This window comes from Patella vulgata, chromosome 5 (genome assembly GCF_932274485.2).
Source record: "Patella vulgata chromosome 5, xgPatVulg1.2, whole genome shotgun sequence".
NCBI classification, from domain to species: Eukaryota; Metazoa; Mollusca; class Gastropoda; family Patellidae; genus Patella; species Patella vulgata.
In genome coordinates, this window is record NC_065883.2 from 51,106,266 (window position 1) to 51,126,875 (window position 20,610).

The 20,610-nt window shown below is 35.6% G+C and overlaps 1 protein-coding gene across 1 annotated transcript in view; it reads left to right on the forward strand.

Moving 5' to 3' along the window:
- Nucleotides 1-10,366, forward strand: part of LOC126821444 (uncharacterized) — a 35,300-nt gene extending 24,934 nt beyond the window's left edge. The window contains 1 exon segment of the mRNA XM_050549866.1: nt 10,360-10,366. Within this exon segment, the coding sequence (XP_050405823.1) occupies nt 10,360-10,366 (7 nt within the window).
- The last annotated feature ends 10,244 nt before the right edge of the window (nt 10,367-20,610 follow it).

The window sequence follows — 20,610 nt, forward strand, 5'->3', positions numbered from 1 at the left end:
ACGAGTGGCCTTTCCCGCCATTTTCTAACTCTCGTGATTTAATAGCAGACTTGATTACCAAGTCTATTTCTTTAATGAAGAGTTTACTGCCGTACTGGAGACCCAAGTCTTCGAAATCAGGCACATCATCTGGCCTTTCCCGCCATTTTCTAACTCTCGTGATTTAATAGCAGACTTGATTACCAAGTCTTTCTTTAATGAAGAGTTTACTGCCGTACTGGAGACCCAAGTCTTCGAAATCAGGCACATCATGTGGCCTTTCCCGCCATTTTCTAACTCTCGTGATTTAATAGCAGACTTGATTACCAAGTCTATTTCTTTAATGAAGAGTTTACTGCCATACTGGAGACCCGAGTCTTCGAAATCAGACACATGCAGTGATGGGATTTCAAAATTTTACTTGTCGGACATTTTACCGAAAATAAAGGGGCATAACTCTTATCGTTATTTAAGTAGCCCCTCCCCTTTTTGTTATTTTGCTGGGTGCGTACTAGTCTCGGTCACCCAGAAACTCCTAGTCTTCAACATATTCGTAGAATATTTTTCTGGATAATAGAGACTAATAGCCTACGTGACTCATCACACGGCTTCATAGTAAGCACTGCCTAATAATATGTTAAGCAATATTCGTGCCGCGCTCGAGATCAAGAGAAAGTGCCACTGTGGATGAGAATTTCTATATGGATTCTTAAAAGACGTAAAAGATATCGTAGACAAAATGACTGTCCATTGATTTAGGGTGTTATTTACTCTTACGATATGTGACATCTATGATTAGTTTATTATAGATGATGTCGGCTCACATCAATGCGATTAAGATGCCCGACAAATGAGAAACCACGAGGTTTATAATCATTCTTATTGAATTGATGAATAGTCCGACAAAAGGAAAGCAATGACTTCTGTTTAAGATTAGATTGATGAATTGTCCGACAAAGGATTAAGTCAGTCAATCAAGGCTGATTAAGTAGTTAAATCAAGGTAGGTTTATACTATAGACGGTATAACACGATAAATACGTTGATCACTTAATTACCTAATAAACCCAGCGTATTATCGATGATAATCGGGTTGAGTGGTAGTTATACACTCAGTAAACTATATTAATTTCGGAATTTTGAATATTATTCACCATGTCTTGATGTCCGATTGGGCATATTCCCGGTCGGACAATTTTGGTCGTTTGGAAAAAAGATTCGGACAAGTCCGGAATATACGGGCAAAATCCCATCACTGGGCACATGCAATATGTCATATAGAAAGAATAACAAAGAGTTTATCATTCCATATTTGAACTTTTAAACCTGTCCCAAATGGCTGTAGAAAACACCTACGTAACTTAGAAATTCAAGGCATTCGGGGTGGGGTAGTGTACGTTGTTTTGTTAATATTTATTGGGCCCACAAAATAATGTTAGGACCTACAACTTTCATGAATGGCATCTACCAGCGGGTCCAGTTGGCTTACAACTTTTCTTGCCGAATTTTAAACAATGATGTGAGCCTTATTTTAAAGTTGCAATTTCATATTTTTACATTATATTTTTAAAATTTATTAAAATAAAGCCTTAAAATAGATGGTATCTATAAACAGTCCTACCTTGTTAAAGAATAATCCTATTAATCCTATAATTCACTATTGCCAGTTGAGAAATTGGCAAAAATATCATTTTCCTCTTCAAATTCAAACGTTTGAGGATAGCTACTCCATGGTGGAGATTAGAAAACAAGGGAGGTAATTGGGAGGGAATTGTGTTATTATTTCCGGTGTAAATGAGTTTTAAGTGTGAGAATGACACCTATGATCGTATAATAGTGAGTTGACAACCTATTGAGCAAAAGACATAAAAATAATTCTGTTTTGACTTTCTTAGAAAATATGAAATTGTATCTTTAATCTTTTCAAAAGAGCTGTGGTGGCTCAGTGGGTGCAGATTCGAAGGACTGGCAAGGTACATTGTTCAGTTGTTTATATGGGAAAAAAACTGCGGTCCCATGTACACATTGCCGTGCAACAAAAAGGAACCAATGGCAGTTTGAATTTGAAATATGAGTAGACCGTAGCGCCACTGCATGATAGGGCGTCCAGAGGTTCTGCGTACAAAATGGGATTCGCGTAAAAGAATTATTGACAGAATTCGAAATAGAAGCAGGCCGGAGCGCTGCTGTTCGGGTAAAATTCACGCATAGCACACAGCATGTCATATGTCCGTCTGCAATGGAACAGTTAGTTTAGATAGCTCATATAGCACGCATTTCGCTGGCAATTTTTTTTTACTTTTTCAATTTTATAAAGTCAAGGTCATTACTTTACTGCATATTTGTAATCAATATATCATTTTGTGATGATCTAGTATAAAAACTCTCAAACTTGGCACTTTGCCAAGTCTAGTTGAATATATTTTTGCTTAATGTTTACATGTAAAGGAATGTATGGAAGCTTTACTTATATTTACCTGACTCTGTAGAATAGAACGTAATGAAATACTTCGTCTGCCACAAATATTTTCACAATCAGACACAAAACTTTCTACTTCCCGGGATAAAGCTACAAACTCACTGAGAGACAATCTTTCTAAAAAGCCATCCTAGAAAAGTACAAATATAATTTCTTAGTCGTAATGTTACAAATTGGGTCTACCCTATGAGCAGGTGAAATATAACTCATACAGCGCTCGAAATTAACCAGGGCAAACGGCAAAACCGTGGTGAAAGCCAACGCAAGCCCCGTCTGCCACGGCATAATTCTTTTTTTTTTACCGTGGTAGATCTTATGATCCTAATATTAATAATGACTAATGTACCGGTTATAGAATAGTACTAGGAGGATGTCGTCTGACTGTATAATAACGTCACTACATATTTTGTTTATCATTTTGTATACGGAAGTCTGACAAATATATTGCAATTATCGAATACTTTTAACCCATGTGCTGTAGGCCTATCCATGCTTTACTGTTACAGTGTTGTTATTTTTAACGATTATAAACTAAACTAGACATAGGGTGCACAGACTGTTGCCTGGTTACTCTGGCTAATGCATGGACAATGTTACCATTCTCGACATTTGTATTTTTAACTGTATCGTACAAAGGACCAGGACCGATTCACACCCTTTGTTTATAATTGTCCCCCGCCTTTTGAAGAAAGCAGGGGACTATTAAAATGGGTTTGTCTGTCTGTCTGTCCATCTGTCTGTCCATCCGTCTGTCCGTCACACTTTTTGGGACACAATAACTCTCTTTCTAATTGAGCTACAATGTTCAAACTTGGTGTAGGTGTTTATTAGATCAATGCCTTGATGGAGTTCAAAGATGAGCATTTTCTGCTTAGCGTAAGCAGAGATAAGCAATTTGATTCGTTGATACTTTGGGACACGATCACTTTAGTTCTGATTAAGTGAGAGTGATGAAACTTGGTGTATAGTTTCATTACATCAATACCTTGACTAAGTTCGATAATGAGCATTTTCTGCACAGGCTAAGCAGAGGGATAAGCAATTTGATTGGCCGAGACTGTGTAACACAATAACTTTCCTTCTAATTGAGCTAGAATGTTCAAACTTGGTTTAGGTGTGTATTAGGCCAATGTCTTGATGGAGTTCGAAGATGAGGATTTTCTGCTTAGCGTAAGCAATTTGATTGGTTGATGCTTTGGGACACGATAACTTTAGTTCTAATTAAGTGAGAGAGATGAAACTTGGTGTACAGTTTCATTACATCAATACCTTGACTAAGTTCAATGATTAACATTTCGAGCTGAAGCTAAGCAGAGCTAATCAATTTCATTGGTCAATGCTTTGGAACAAGATAATCTTGATTCTATCTGATAGAGAGTGATGAAACTTAGTGTATAGTTTGATTGCTCGATACTTTTGAAAAAAATAAATGTGCGATTAATTAATATGTGTCATCTATTTATTTTGGGATTTCGGCGGGGGATATCAGTCTCACTGTTGGCTTGTTACTACACCCTATGTAACGGAGCATAAAAGTTCAACATATTTATTTTCTTGCTATTCTTTAAAAAACCAGCGGCTGCCAGGCAGGATATGCCCACTTTTTCGAGAGATAGATAGAGAACAAGCTAAAAAGAAAGTGATTTTTCCTACAATCAAGGGTCACAATTCAGAAAATTACAATTCGATATGTGCAAATATCGAAAGGAACCAAGATCTTTGGATTATAAACATACATTTCAAGTTTCAAAAAAATCGTATAAAAATTGTGACCTCTATAGGGTCCACAACCTTGATATACCATATTTTTTACGCTATTTGAGAACGAAGGGCGGCCATTTTGTCTGTCAGTTTTGGGCTGATTTTCACGAAATTCGAACTCAGCCGTCCTTAGGGTGTAACAGTGATATGATAATACGTTTTTTTAAATCGGACAAAAATTATGACCTCTATAGGGTCCACAAGCTAAAAACGCGATTTTCCGTACAATCAGGGGCCATAATTCAGGAAGTTACGTTCCGATATGCGCGAATATCGAAAGGAACCGAGATCTTTGGGTTATAAGCATACATTTCAAGTTTAAACCAAATCGAATAAAAATAGTGACCTCTACAGTGTTCACAAGCTAAAAAAGTGATTTTTCGTACAATCAGGGGCCAATATCGAAAGGAACCGAGATCTTAGGGTGATAAACCTATATTTCAAGTTTCATTGAAATAAGATAAAAATTGTGACCTGTAGACTGTTCACAAACAATTGTGGACGGACAGACAGGGGCGACGACAATATACACATAGCTTACTTCCACTCTTTTTGACACTACAGTAATAATAACTATACTATTCAAAAAAAGTAGGGGATATTTGATTTTTAAGTGTTATTAAAGTGACCTAATGAAACTGACGAAGAAACAAATGACAAAATGAAATGAAGTTCACATTCATCGATTTATTCCAAATGATCGTTAGACTAAGTAAGGCACAGACTGACCATTATAAGGGTAAAATGATACCCGGGGTCAAACAGCAAAGTTACCACAGCATCACAACCAAGTCAGTAACGGGTAAATCCTCCTCTGTTTGCCAAACAAGCATTGATCCGACGTGGCATACTCCTAATGAGACGTCTAAGGTCATTTTGGTCCAGATTGTCCCATTCCTGTTGCAACGCAGCAGCAAGTTCTTGGACATTGGCAGGACGTTGTTGACGTTGACGTAACCTCTGTCCAAGCATGTCCCAGACATGCTCGATAGGGGAGAGGTCGGGACTCAGTGCTGGCCAAGGTAATGTGGTGATGTTCTGTTGTTGGAGGTAACCTGTAACGATCCTGGCCCTGTGACATCTTGCGTTGTCATCCTGGAAGATGAAACGGCGGCCATGACGTCGTGCGAACGGCACAACATGGACTGCCAAGATGTTGTCCCGGTAGTACTGGCCTGTAACACGCCCTGCAACAACATGTAAAGCCGTTCTTCCAGCAACAGTGATGCCTCCCCACACCATAACAGAACCACCCCCAAATCGATCATGCCTGATGACGTTAACGTCTTGGAAGCGCTCGTTTCGACGACGCCACACCCTCCTACGTCTGTCCAAAAAATCAACAGTGAACCTTGACTCATCTGAAAACATCACATTGCTCCAGCGTCGATTATCCCAGTGTTGACGATCCCTACACCAACGACGTCTTGCCTGAATGTGATGATCTCTCAAACAAGGGATCACGCGAGGACGTCGGGCGCGAAGGTGACCCCTATGCAGTCGATTCCGAATCGTCTGGCCACTCACTCTCACACCAGTGTCTGTTTGAAGACGAGCGCTGATCTGATTTGCTGTGATGACACGATTTCTCAAGGCCAAGGTACGGATAAATCGATCCTGGGCTTGAGTTGTCGCCCTTGGTCGACCTGAGCGTGGTCTGTCCTGTACAGATTGTGTATCACGGTATCTGGACCATAGCCTGCTTATGACAGACTGAGAAACATTCATCGTCCGCGCCACAACCGCCTGTGTTGTGCCGATCTGTAGCATGCCAAGGGCACGTAACCTTTCATTTTGGGTAAGCCGACGCATATCAAAATTTGTTTTCTGGTCACTAAAACAATTAAACTGATGTTTCCACCCTGGAATTCAATGCCACAATGACTGTAACATTCAAAGTCAGAGTCGTGCAAATCTTGGGTTGGACCCCCATGATGATCCCAAGCATCACCTGCATTCCATGCGGTAGCTATTGGTGCGTTTGGGCGTCACATGTAACTGGAAATGTTTCTTCTGTTAGGTTCTATAGTGACTTTTTTCGTAGTCATTTGCATATTTTAGTATTATGCCCCCAAAATCAAATATCCCCTACTTTTTTTGAATAGTATATAATGGTATCTGTAATACCACTTACATTAGTTTTGTTTATCATATGTATAATAAATAAATTGATCCATCTTGAAAAGTTCAGAAAAGTTTTGATTTTGATGTACAAAAAATGCTGTGGTGCTATAGCAGTTCCATTCTGCCACCGGATTTTTCATTTTTTTGTGCCATAGTAGAAAATTCTTAATTCAAAGACTGTTTATATGGAATTATGATTCCTCCAATGAAATGGGGATATGGGGAATACAACCTATAATAACCATTAATGGAATCTGTAACATGGACAGGAAATATTCCTTTGTAATTTTCGTTGAATAAGCAGATTGTTTTCCCCTCCAGTAGATTGGGTGGAGCTTAACCGTGCAATAACTAGAATAAGTTGTATGTTTAGTGTTTTGAAGGAGTTCCAGAAATGTTCCCGGAAAATAAGTTACCCTAAATAGGTCAATGCTCATTTAGATGTGGGTAAGGCTTTTGTATTATTATGGAATTACAAAAAATTAATTATGTTTTCTTATGACAATATGTAATATACACTATGTAAGATTTAGGTAAAAAGCTGTCCTTTAGGGCTATTATAGTTATAAAGTAGATAATGCAAAATTAATATACTTTATTCTGAGCCAGTGATTCCCCCTTGTTAGTGGTGTAGGACGAAGGGCCTGGTAAGGGACAACCTAGTCATTCAGATGGGATGAAAAACCGAGGTTCGTGTACACATAGGCGTGCACATAAAAGATCCCTAGACGGTTGGAATTCAAATTAAGTGTAGGTCATAGCGCCGCTGTCTGGGCAAAATTTCCCTCATAGCACACTGCATGATGTCTTCATTAGCCCAGTAGGAGCAGAACAGTAGGTCATTAAAAACCCTTTTCAATTGATTCTGACCCAAGACTGGTATAGTCGAGTCTTAGCATCACTTCTCCATTTCTAAATTATATCATTAAATGGCCGATCCGTTCTAATCTAGTTATAGACTCGGGCATCTGATGGCATCAAGAGTTGATTATGGTCTTGTCATGTTAATAAATGTCTAATTAATAATTTATATAACATTTAATGTCAGTATATAATTATGATAATGTAAAATGTAAAAATAACTTACTTTAGCTCTAGCAGTAAAGACTTTAACACATCTATCATGTGCATAATCACAGATCTGACATAGCATATCCTTTAATCCATGTATAGATTTCATATAATCATTATCACTTATAGTTATATCCACATCTGTAGTACTGATAAAATAAACATTATTACATTAATGGTTAGTTATCATTACATAGTGAAATATACTGTAAACAACATAATGTTTATATGTTTATCATTAGACATTCCAATTTACTGTAAACAACATGATATTTATTATCATTACACAGTGCAATATACAGTAAACAATGTAATATTTATATATTTATCATTAGAGTGCAATATTACTGTTAACAGCATGATATCTATATACTTATCATTACATACTGCAATATTACTGTAAAAGTTATATTTATATATCTATCATTAAATTAAATCAAACACATGTACTGGCTTCCTTCTGTAAGTAGCAATGATTAAGTACAGTGGACTCTTGTCAAATCCGACATCGTATGGGATAGTTAAAATATGTCGGATTAAGCAGAGTGTTGGAATACTTAGTTTTCTCAAAACCGGAAGTATTATTATAACTTCGAAAACCGGAAGTATTATTATAATGTAGCTTCGAATCCCCAGAACGTCATTCTGTACATTCAAAATTTGATTACATTAATTTTTATTTCATTTAACATGCGTAGGCATTTTGAATAGGTCAAGTCTGTCGTTAATTTATCGTCTTCATCGTCTTCAGTTGATTGCACACTTGTCTTTGCTGTGACGTGTTCATTGATAATCTGTCGTTCTATGTCCAGGTTGTCGTCACACGGTTCGGAGAGATCCATAAGGGTGAATAGGTATTCAGGTTCAATCGGTATGCGCAATGAATGTTTCCAAGAGGTGCTAGGTATATATTTACCACTGTGAATTTGTGGGTATTCTTGAGTATTTGTCACAACTGTCTTACAAGAGATTATAAAATTATAAAAGTAATCAACAAAGATCTACACGAGCGAGTTTTAATTTCACTGATAATTGATTGGTGACTGCTTGTTAATCTTTTGTGGCTTCACACCCACCGATTGAAGGCCGGATTATACAATGTTGATTCAATGAAAATCATGTGATGGGACGGCTGATTGATGTCGTAATTTGGAATATTCAGAATACAGATTACTCAAAGCTTTTTTGACTGAAGTAATAAGGAAATAAATTGGGACATGAAAATAATGTCGGATTTCACAGAATGTCGTAGTATTCAGAAGTCAGATGTGTCAGAGTCCACTGTATATACTTACACTGTTACATGTAAATGTTGTGGTTCTTGTAACTGTAATTTAGTTACATTATGTAAAGGTGAAGCTATAGGACTAGGTGATTTAGTTCTACCAGCAGATATACCAATAACATCTTCAACAACACCACTATATGCCTACAAATAAACCAAATTTATTCCATGCTCTTAAAGTGGATAAAAGGGTTATTATCATCTATGTACATGTACAACCAACATAAGGCCAGTTAGCATTGCTCTCAATTGTGTATTGAGTGGGGTTCCCATTGGAACATTGCCTCCACCCATTCAGGGCTGTCAAAAATAACTGATTAATCAACAATTAATCAAAATGTTTTACATGGCTCTCACGCCACCCTAATATCATTTTAAATATTTTGTGCCCCACTCCCTTTTAAGAAATCTAGAACAGGCTACTGATTGCTCTTACATCTGTTAATGTTATTAAAGTTCAGTATCTAGTTTAGAAAGAGATAAAAATAAACACATTATGTAGACAATATTTTAAGAACATGTTATTAGTATTCACGAACAGAAGCTTTAAAGTAGCAACAAAATTACTTATTAATTCACAAATCGTGTCAATCTTTGCATTTTGCATGTTAAATTTTTTACTATTACAGCGTATTGTATAACAATCTCATATTTTTTCAAACATAGCATTTGAGAACTTCAGTTCTTTAATTAGATGCCAACTAAAATGGTATTTGGTTTCAGTAATTGAATAAGGTCAAATTATTTATATGCAAATCTGGTTAATATGACATTGTAAAGGATGTAATTGTAAGTAAAAGTGAAGTTACCTTTGCTCTCTCCAACAGAACTAACATATTAGAAAATAATGACTGTAATAATTCCATCCATTTAGGATAATTTAACAATCTCATTTGGTCTCCTAACCTGAAAATATAAATCAATCCTTTGATGATGCATTAATAATTGATATATTTTAAACACTCATCTAAAGTCTCAACATGCCAGAATAATGGTTAAATATAGAGTTTAGAATCATACATAATCAAAGTTTATTAAAAACATTTTGGTCCAAAAATGATTCAAATCGGTCAATTCTAACTAAAGTTTATATTACTTTCTATTGAATTCACAACACCACCTAATAATAATTGTGCTATCTTTTTTTGTACAAGAAAGCCCATTCTTTGTGTAGATCTTTTTATACTCAGATGTTCTTAATTAAATAATAACAGTCTTTACATTAAAATTGTACATATTTTTTACTTGTTGTCCCTTTAACGTAGAATGTTTATTGATGGAATGGTTCTTAAACAATTCAGATAATGGTTACCACTTCATTGGGTTATAAATTCACTGTTTTAAGGGCTTAGTATTAGAATTCAGGTTAAAAAGAACTTTCTAATTTTCTCAAGACTGGTTTCTGTTCCAGTTCCATGCTTTTACGCATATTGATACATACAATTTAGAAAGAACTAAAGCTACCTTGACCTCAAAAGCTCAGACAGATAATAAATATAATACAAACCCTCGAATATTACCCTCAGTATCAACATCATCTACAACACATACATGCTCTATCACGGTCTGAAAAATAAAAATACAAACAATTTCAAAAATATCATCTCAAACATTTTAATAGGGAATAACAATATCTCTTTTCCTATCATTTATCTTTTCAGTATTTAATAGAGCCATAAACTTTTCCAATCAATATGAACAAACTCAACAAAACAAAACAAATATAGAATAAAAGATAGGTTGCCAGGCAACGAAACATACGCCAACAGCAGCTAAATCGTCAAAGCGGTTGACAAGGGTTGTCGCATATTTATTCCTTTGTAGGTAATTGGGGGCCTTTACAAGACAGTTCCATACAGATCAGATAATAATTTTTGCCGTTTGAGGGTTCACAAGGTTCTACAAACTGAAACGAGGGTCTCAACTCTGGAAGTAATCTACAGAAATCGTTGAAATTTGACAGGCTTTTTCTTTTTACTAATTTAAATATTGCATATAAATTTCATACAGATTAGATGATCACTTTTGTCACAAGGTTCACAACTGCCATAACTCTAGAAATTATTGACGGAAATTGCTGAAATTCAATAGACCTCTGTTTCACAAATTTAAATGATGCATATAAATTTCATACATATTGGATGATAACTTTTATCAATCGAACATTAACAAGGTTAAACAAAGTGAAACAAGGGCCATAACTCTAGAAGTAATAAACGGAAATTGCTGAAATTCAATAAGCTCCTTCGTTTCCCTAATTTAAATATTGCATATAAATTTCACGCATTAGAGTGTTCGCAAGGTTCAACAAAGTGAAACACGGGCCATAACTCTAGACGTAATAAACGGAAATTATTGAAATTAAATAGGCTTCTTCATCTCACTAATGCAAACAACATATATCATTTTTAAAACAACTGGATGATAACTTTTGGCATTAGAGCGTCCACAAGAAATTGTGGACGATGGACAGACGGACTGACCGACGGACGGGGCGATGGCAATATACGTCCACATTTCTTTGTGGGCATATAAAAATGCTAATAATACCTGTTTCACTGTAGCTTTAATAGAGGTGAACGCTTCATCTTTAAATGTCTCAATAAAACTAAAATTATTTTGTTTGAGCATACCAAATACAATAGATACCAGTTTCTCCTAATGATAAATATATAAAAAATATATTGACAAAACTTTTATATACATAAATATTACTTCTAACAAAAAATCAAAACTAACTAGAACTCCTAAGGAGTACTGACATGTTTTGGTATGTCACGTCACGCCCTGTCACATCAACATTCAAGTTACACCATAAATTATTGAGTATAGTAACATCCAATACCTATTAAAGTGGAAAAACCTGTCATTTTGAACTCTTAATATAACTGGAAGTTGTACTTCACGACAAAACTTTTTTATATTAACTGTTAGTAGACATCAGGGTCATAATACATACAAAGGTCAAGGGTCATGGAAAGATTAGGTCACCATCTAGATGGTGAAAAGTCGAACAAACTTCAAAGTGAAATCGGAAGTAAACAAATTTGAAATTCAAAAATCAGCCCCCTAAGGATTGTTGCCATTTGGAGTAGGTTCAATACAAGAAAAAGTTTATCGAAAATCGGAATTAAAATGGCAGCTGAATATCGATTTGAATGTTTTTTGTAAAATCCAATATGGCGGTGAAGCAGTTGAAAATGTTATGGAACAAGGTCTTTGAAAATGAAAGATAACATCTGGGGCTAACACCACCATATATGTCATTTTTAGTCTATTTTGAAAATGCTTGGGGAAAATCGGAAGACCTCGGTAATTTCCAGAAGTTTCCGGAAGCCGTCACAAATTTGTTTCATATGCCATTTTGAAGGCTTCGGTGTGTTCCTTATTCCTACTACTTTGACCAGCGGCTGCCAGGCAGGATACGCCCACATTTTCGAGAGATGGATAGAGAACAAGCTAAAAAGAAAGTGATTTTTCCTACAATCAGGAGCCATAATTCAGGAAGTTACGGTCCGATATGCACGAACATCGAAAGGAACCGAGATCTTTGGGTTATAAACTTATATTTCAAGTTTCAACAAAATCGGATAAAAAATTGTGACCTCTTTAGGGTCCACAACCTTGAAATACCATATTTTTTACGCTATTTGAGAAAGAAGGGCGGCCATTTTGCCTGTCAGTTTTGGGCCGATTTTCACGAAATTCGAACTCAGTCATCCTTAGGGTGTAACAGTGATATAATAATACGTTTTTTTAAATCGGATAAAAATTATGACCTCTATAGGGTCCACAAGCTAAAAACGTGATTTTTCTTAAAATCAGGGGCCATAATTCAGGAAGTTACGATCCGATAAGCGCGAATATCGAAAGGAACCGAGATCTTTGGGTTATAAACTTACATTTCAAGTTTTATCAAAATAGGATTAAAATTGTGACGTCTATAGGGTCCACAACCTTGATATACCATATTTTTACGCTATTTGAGAACGAAGGGCGGCCATTTTGTCTGTCAGTTTTGGGCCAATTTTCACGAGATTCGAACTCAGCCATCCTTAGGGTGTAACGGTGATATAATAATACGTTTTTTTAAATCGGATAAAAATTATGACCTCTATAGGTTCCACAAGCTAAAAACACGATTTTTCGTACAATCAGGGGCCATAATTCAGGAAGTTAAGGTCCAATATGCGCGAATATCGAAAGGAACCACGATCTTTGGGTTATAAACTTACATTACAAGTTTCAACAAAATCGGATAAAAATTGTGACCTCTATAGGGTCCACAACCTTGATATACCATATTTTTATGCTATTTGACAACGAGGGGCGGCCATTTTGTCTTTCAGTTTTGGGCCGATTTTCACGAAATTCGAACTCAGTCGTCTTTATGGTGTAACGGTGATATAATAATACGTTTTTTCAAATCAGATAAAAATTATGACCTCTATAGGACCCACAAGCTAAAAACGCAATTTTTTGTACAATCAGGGGCCATAGTTCAGGTAGTTACGGTCCGATATGCGCGAATATCGAAAGGAAACTAGACCTTTGGGTTATAATCTTACATTTCAAGTTTCAACAAAATCGGATAAAAATTGTGACCACAACTTATATATACCATATTTTTACGCTATTTGAGAACGAACGGCGCCGATTTTGTCCGTCAGTTTTGGGCCGATTTTCACGAAATTTGAACTCAGCCGTCCTTAGGGTCTAACGGTGATATAATAATACGTTTTTTTAAATCGGATAAAAATTATGACCTCTGTATGGTCCACAAGCTGAAAACGCGATTTTTCGTACAATCAGGGGCCATAATTCAGGAAGTTACGTTCCGATATGCGCGAGATCTTTGGGTTATAATCATACATTTCAAGTTTAAACTAAATTTGATAAAAATTGTGACCTCTACAGTGTTCACAAGCTAAAAACGTGATTTTTCGTACAATCAGGGGCCATAATCCATGAAGTTAATGTCCGATACATGCCAATATCGAAAGGAACCGAGATCTTAGGGTGATAAACCTATATTTCAAGTTTCATTGAAATCGGATAAAAATTGTGACCTGTAGACTGTTCACAAACAATTGTGGACGGACGTCCGGACGGACGGACAGGGGCGACGACAATATACGTCCACATGAAAATGTGGGCGTATAAAAATGAAAGATAACATCTGGGGCTAACACCACCATATATGTCATTTTTAGTCTATTTTGAAAATGCTTGGGGAATATCGGAAGGCCTCAGTAATTTCCAGAGGTTTCGAAGCTGTCACAAAATTTTTTCATATGCCATTTTGAAGGCATCGGTGTGTTCCTTATTCCTTCCAAGTTTCAACTTGATACCTCAAATACTGACAGAGATATGCCATCTTGAATGTCGAAAAAAATGATGAAGAAAACTTTCGCAAATCTATGATGCTAATATTAATCGAGAAAAGTTTCGAATTTCTAAAAAACGTCAGTCAGAGCACCATTGGGATTCTATGATGCTAATATTAATTGAGAAAACTTTCGAATTTCTAAAAACCGTCAGTCAGAGCACATATGGGATTCGTCCAAAGAATCCCAAAATGAAAACCTGAAGAAGATCCGTTGAGAAATAACCGAGGTCCGAAACAAGTAACTAGTATTATTATTTTAAAGTATCTTACAATCAATGATGTACCTAATTCGTTCTATTCTCCAGGCACAATTTTATAGAATATAATTAAGGATGTAAATGGCTAGTTGGTTAACCGGACACAGTTCGGTTGCACTGGTGAATGAAATTTGTACTGACGGTTAACTTAAAGCAGGCAAGTCTCTAACTCAATATCATCCACAGTCTTCGACATTGCACACACGGCTTATTGGTCAAATTAAATCAACATTGATGTTGTTATCTTCCGTGAAAAAATGGGCTTCTGTTATCCAATATTTAAGACAAAATGAAAATTTTAAGATTGGCACAAGAATCGCATGTCAGAATGCTTTCGATGAAACGGGGCTAAACATACCCACAGGAGAATACTACCAGTGTAGACTGGAATAACCAGACACCAAAGACTGCCATTCAATTTGGACTCTTTGTGTATTTCGCCGAACTTAACTGATTAGAAGTTGTAGTAAAAACAGAAACAACTGAATGTAAATCAGTTTATATACATTCATATTACATTATTATATGTGTTGCGATCCATTTGTGTCCTTTTCTAGGTGCTAAGGAATAGAGATTTAGCTCCTTTAAAAGCTGTAATGCTAATAATTTGAACATGTATCACTAAGTCTTCCTGTGGTTCTACAAATATTTTAATAGAAATTTTTTATCAAATGTGAACAAATCGGTTAACCGTTTGCAGTTGGGGTTTTAACAAGCAGTTAACCGGTTCAATATTTTTTTTAACAGTTACATCCTTAAATATAACAAGCCAACAGTGAGGCTGATGTCCCCCGCCAAAATCACAAAATCAATAATTAATCACACATTTATTTTTTTCAAAAGTATGAAGTATCAAACTGATTATCAACTATACACTAAGTTTCATCACTCTCTATCAGTTAAAGTTGCAATTTCATATTTTTACGTTATATTTTTAAAAAATATTAAAGTAAAGCCTTAAAATAGATGGTATATAAACAGTCCTACCTTGTTAAAGAATAATCCTATTAATCCTATAATTCACTATTGCCAGTTGAGAAATTGACAAAAATATCATTTTCCTCTTCAAATTCAAACATTTGAGGATAGCTACTCCATGGTGGAGAATAGAAAAAAAGGGAGGGAATTGGGAGGTAATTGTGTTATTATTGCCAGTATAAATGAGTTTTACATGTGAGAATGACACCTATGATCGTATAATAATGAGTTGACATCCTATTGAGCAAAAGACATAGAAATAATTATGTGTTGACTTTCTTAGAAAATATGAAATCGTAACTTTAAGTTATCTTGGCCAAAGCATTGACCAATGAAATTTCTTAGTTCTGCATAGCTTTAGCTCGAAATGTTAATCACTGAAGTCAGTCAAGACATTCACCTAATGAACATCTACATCGAGTTTAAACATTCTACCTCAATTAAAAGCAGAGTTGTTATGTTCCAAAGTCTTGACCAATCAAATTGCTTATCGCTTATTAGCCTAAGCAGAAAATTCTCATCATCGCACTTAGTCAAGATAATGATATAATGAATCTATACTTGAAGTTTCCTCACTCTCACTTAATTAAAACCAGAGTTATTGTGCCCCAAAAGCATCAATCAATCAGATTGGCTATCTCTGCTTATCGTAAGCAGATTATGTTTATCATCGAACTCCATCAAGGAATTTACCTAATGGACGCCTACACCAAGTTTTAACATTCTGCTCAATTAGAAGGAGAGTTAATGTGTTCCAAAGTCTGAACCTATCAAATTGCTTATCGCTCTGCATATGCCGAGCAGAAAATGCTCATTATCGAACTTAGTCAAGGTATTGATGTAATTAAACTATACACCAAACATCATCACTCTCACTTAATTAGAACTAAAGTTATTGTGTTCCAAAGCATCAACCAATCAAATTGCTTATCTCTGCTTAACCTAAGCAGAAAATGCTTATCTTCAAACTCCATCAAGGCATTGATCAAATAAACACCTACACCAAGTCTGTATGTTCTAGCTCAATTAGAGTTATTATGTTCCAAAGTCTTGGCCAATCAAATTGCTTATCGCTCTGCTTACCCTTATCAGAAAATGCTCATTATCGAACTCAGTCAAGATATTGATGTAATGAAGCTATACACCAAGTTTCATCACTCTCACTTAATTAGAACTAAAGTTATCATGTCACAAAGCATCAACCAATCAAATTGCTTATTTCTGCTTACCCTAAGCAGAAAATGCTCAACTTCGAACTCCGTCAAGGCATCGACCTAATAAACACCTACACCAAGTTTGAACATTCTAGCTCAATTAGAAGGAGACTTATTGTGTCCTAATACAGTCGGGCGGACAGACTGATGGACAGACAGACGGACGAACCTATTTTAATAGTCCCCTGCTTTCTTCAAAGCGGGGGACAATTAATGTTTATTATCTTTAAGCAAGGTTTCCACTTTGTCTTATAGATACATTGTGTAAGATTTAGATAGAGAGCTGGCCGTTCTTGGTATAATAGTTCAAAAATAGATACTGCAAAATAAACATTTGTAATTTTGACAAGATGTATGCAGTATCATAACCACGGTACTGGTAGATTTGACGCTTTAGAGTCGCTCTCCATTTTTAAATTAGATCATTAAATGGCCAAACAGTTCTAATCTAGTTAAAATCTCAAGCATCAGATGGCATTGAGAGTTGATTATGGTTTTGTTGAGTTAATAAATGTCTAATTAATAATCTATATAACATTTCAGACCTAAAAAAGACCTGCAATAGGCAAATTTAGCTCTTGAATAATGCATGTTTAAACAAGCTAATAATATCCTAGTCAAAACATAGAATTGTGTCCTGTGTATATCCAGTTAATTCATTTTTATAATTTAAACCTCTTTTTTAAAAAGTTTTACAAAGGTTTTTTTTTTATCATATTTTATAATTTGAAGGAAATGTAATTTAAGTGTTAAGGCAATTACTATGGTAATTTAATATCCTACCTCTTCAGCTAATAGATCTGTATCAGTTAAAGGTCTATTTAATTCTTCTGATATATATTTACAGAAATCAGCTTGTAACATTTTATCTATCAGTTTCTCCAACTCATTTAACTGTGAACCTAAATGCCTGTGTTATATAAATAATATGGAAATCGTTATTACTTATAATACATGTTGTTTACTGGATTTTAAAATAAATAATTCCTATTACAGGCCCTGCGGAGTAGGGGGGCTAGGGGGGACTTTAGCCCCACTCCAATATTTTGGCCGCAAGTACCCTTTTCTCCAGGTTGTTGCACGCATGTAACTATTCTATTAAAAACAAAAAGGCTTGAATTTAACATAGAAGTGAGACTTCTAGAACGTAGACTTTCAGAAGAAGAAAACCCTGCTATGCTCTATACAATGTTCCCAGGGTTAAGAGACTTGCGGTTGCGAGGGTCACGATTAGATAACTGAACGGTCGATCTTTATTTCAAGGTAATTAGAAAAACAACGGGATAGAGTTTTATTTATACTCTTTCCTTGTGCCCCTTATCCATCAAATAATTCACTGCTATGGCCAGTTGAAACAAGCGGTTGTCATGCAAGATATGCCAACATTTTGTGAGAAATGGACGGGGAAGAGGTAAAATCAAAAAGGCTATCCTATCATTCAAGAGCATTTGGTCCTCTAGAATGTAAGGTATGATTCTACCAAAGTCGAACTGATCCAAGAACTTTTGATCCTTAACACACAGTTGAAATGCATAGTGAAAGAAAGGTACACAAACTTCATTCATATTTAACATTTTGTGTAAAAGGCAGGGACTGATGCGCAAGCAAATGGAACCCACCCATGAACTAGTGACACTCTTTTTAAGTTTCATCTAAATTGGATAAAATTGTGACCTCTAGATGGTCCACAACCTGGATATTACATGATTTTATTACACTATTTTCGAAAAGGGGAATGGCTATTTGACGGGAAAGTTTAGGTCAGATTTTGCGGAAATAATTATTGTGTAACGGTGATATATTTGAACAGTTTTGAAAATACGATATAAATTATGACTTCTAGAGACCCCGTAAGCTAAAAACGTGATATTTCCTACAATCAGGGGATCAGAATCCAGAAAGTTACGGACCAATACGAGCCAATATCAAAGAAACCCAGATCTTTGGGATATAAATATATATTTTAAATTTCCTCAAAATAGGATAAAAAATTCGAACTGCTGGATGGTCTACAGCCTGAGTATTACGATCAGATCCTAATGTTAAAGCTACTGGCAGATTTCGTCATGGTCACGATATGTAAACAGGGTTAGGGCAAGTGATTGTTGCAGAGGATTGTGGGTTAGGGTAAGGGCTAGATCTTTGGTTAGGGTTCGCGCTAGCCCTGTTTACATCTCGTGACATTGGCAAAATCTGCAGGTAACCTTAATATTTAGATCTAAACTGAATATTATATGCCTTTAGGGGAGCAGCCATTTTGTGGGGCAGCTCGGGCTCATTTTCCGGAAATGTGAACTCAACCGTAATTATGATGTAACGGTGATATATTCGAATGCCTTTTAAATCGGATAAAAATTGTAACCTCTAGAGGGGCAACAAGCTAAAAACGCAATTTTTCGTACAATCAGGGGCTATAATCCACAAAGTTACAATCAGATATGCGTGAATATGGAAAGGAACCAAACTTAAAACATAGATATGACGTCACCCTTTGATGTTTTTAACCAGTATATAGGAGAATGTACGCTTTTCTTAAACAAGCGTCTATTATTTATAAAACTGTTCATTATTTTCAATAAATAATGGACAGTTTTATAAATAATAGATGCTTGTTTAAGAAAATACCAATAATAGACACTTATCTGAAAAATGAACATGTATTTTGGGATAATTTATTCTCTGAACAAATTAAATTACAGAACATGAAATTACTTTAAAACCTCATAGTTACCGAAATGTCACATGACCGAATGTTGATTTCACGTGTTTGTCTACATAAAGAATTGCACTTAAATCCGTCCGTTATATGCCACTTGTCCGTTTAATAGTACGTTCGGCACTAGATCGATGATACGTTTTTATCCGCCCACATTTTCACACCTCCTTTGTGGACACTCTACAGGTTATAACTTGAAATATAGGTATATATCCCAAATATCTTGGTTCCTTTCGTTTTTGACTTGTATGGGACCGTAACTTTATGGATTATGACGCCCAACTGTACACACTAGAGGTCACAATTATTAGCCCATTTTGATGAAACTGAACATGTGTGTTTATAACCCAATGATCTCGATTCCTTGCGATATTGGCACATATCGGACCATAACTTCCTGAATTATGGCCCCTGATTGAACAAAAAAAAACGTGTTTTGAGCCTGTGGAACCTATACAGGTCACAATTTTTATCCGATTTTAAAAAACGTCCAAGTATATCACCGTTACACCATAATGACAGTTGAGTTTGAATTTCGTGAATTGGTTTGTGCCTTTGATCCTGTGTCTTGTCACTTATATCAGAGTCTAATAAAATTTGAACGGCTAGTACCCTCCATATTAACCACAGTACTAAGATTATTATCAATATCTAAATCATTCTCGTGAGCGGCCTTTCCATCACAACTTTGACGGCTATCATTCTCCCATATCAAGAACATCACAATTTTTACGAATATTATCTTCCATATTGAGTACACTACCAATTTAATCAGTATCCAAATGCTTTTCACATATATTCTCATTATTGTTAATATTTGTTTTCAACTTATAAACATACGTCTCCATGTCGAATATTTTGGACTGTCTGTGTATGCTTGCATTGTATGACTTGGAGTATTTTGTCAAGTGCATTCATGAGCATGTGCATGTTGTTTTAAGAATATATCCATTATTTTATGGCTTGTTGTTTTAGAAAACTATCCATTATTTGTATCTCTATGGTGCTATGTTTTAAGTTTGATAATAGCCTCAGACTGTCCATTATGTAAATACAAAGAAAAACTTCGGGACTAACGCCCCTCAGTTGTTCTTTCTATTTACATAATGGACAGTCTTCGGCCATTATCCATCACATACATTTCAAGTTTCATGAAAATTGGTTGAAAATTATGACATCTAGAGTGCTGTACAATCAGAGGTCATAATCCATGATGTTACGGTCCAATACATGCCAATGTGCCAATTTCGAAAGAAACCAAGATCTTTGGGAGATAGACCTATATTTCAAGTCTCGTCAATTTCGGATAAAATTTGACCTGCTATAATTGAATGTTTTTTTACAATCAAATAAAAACT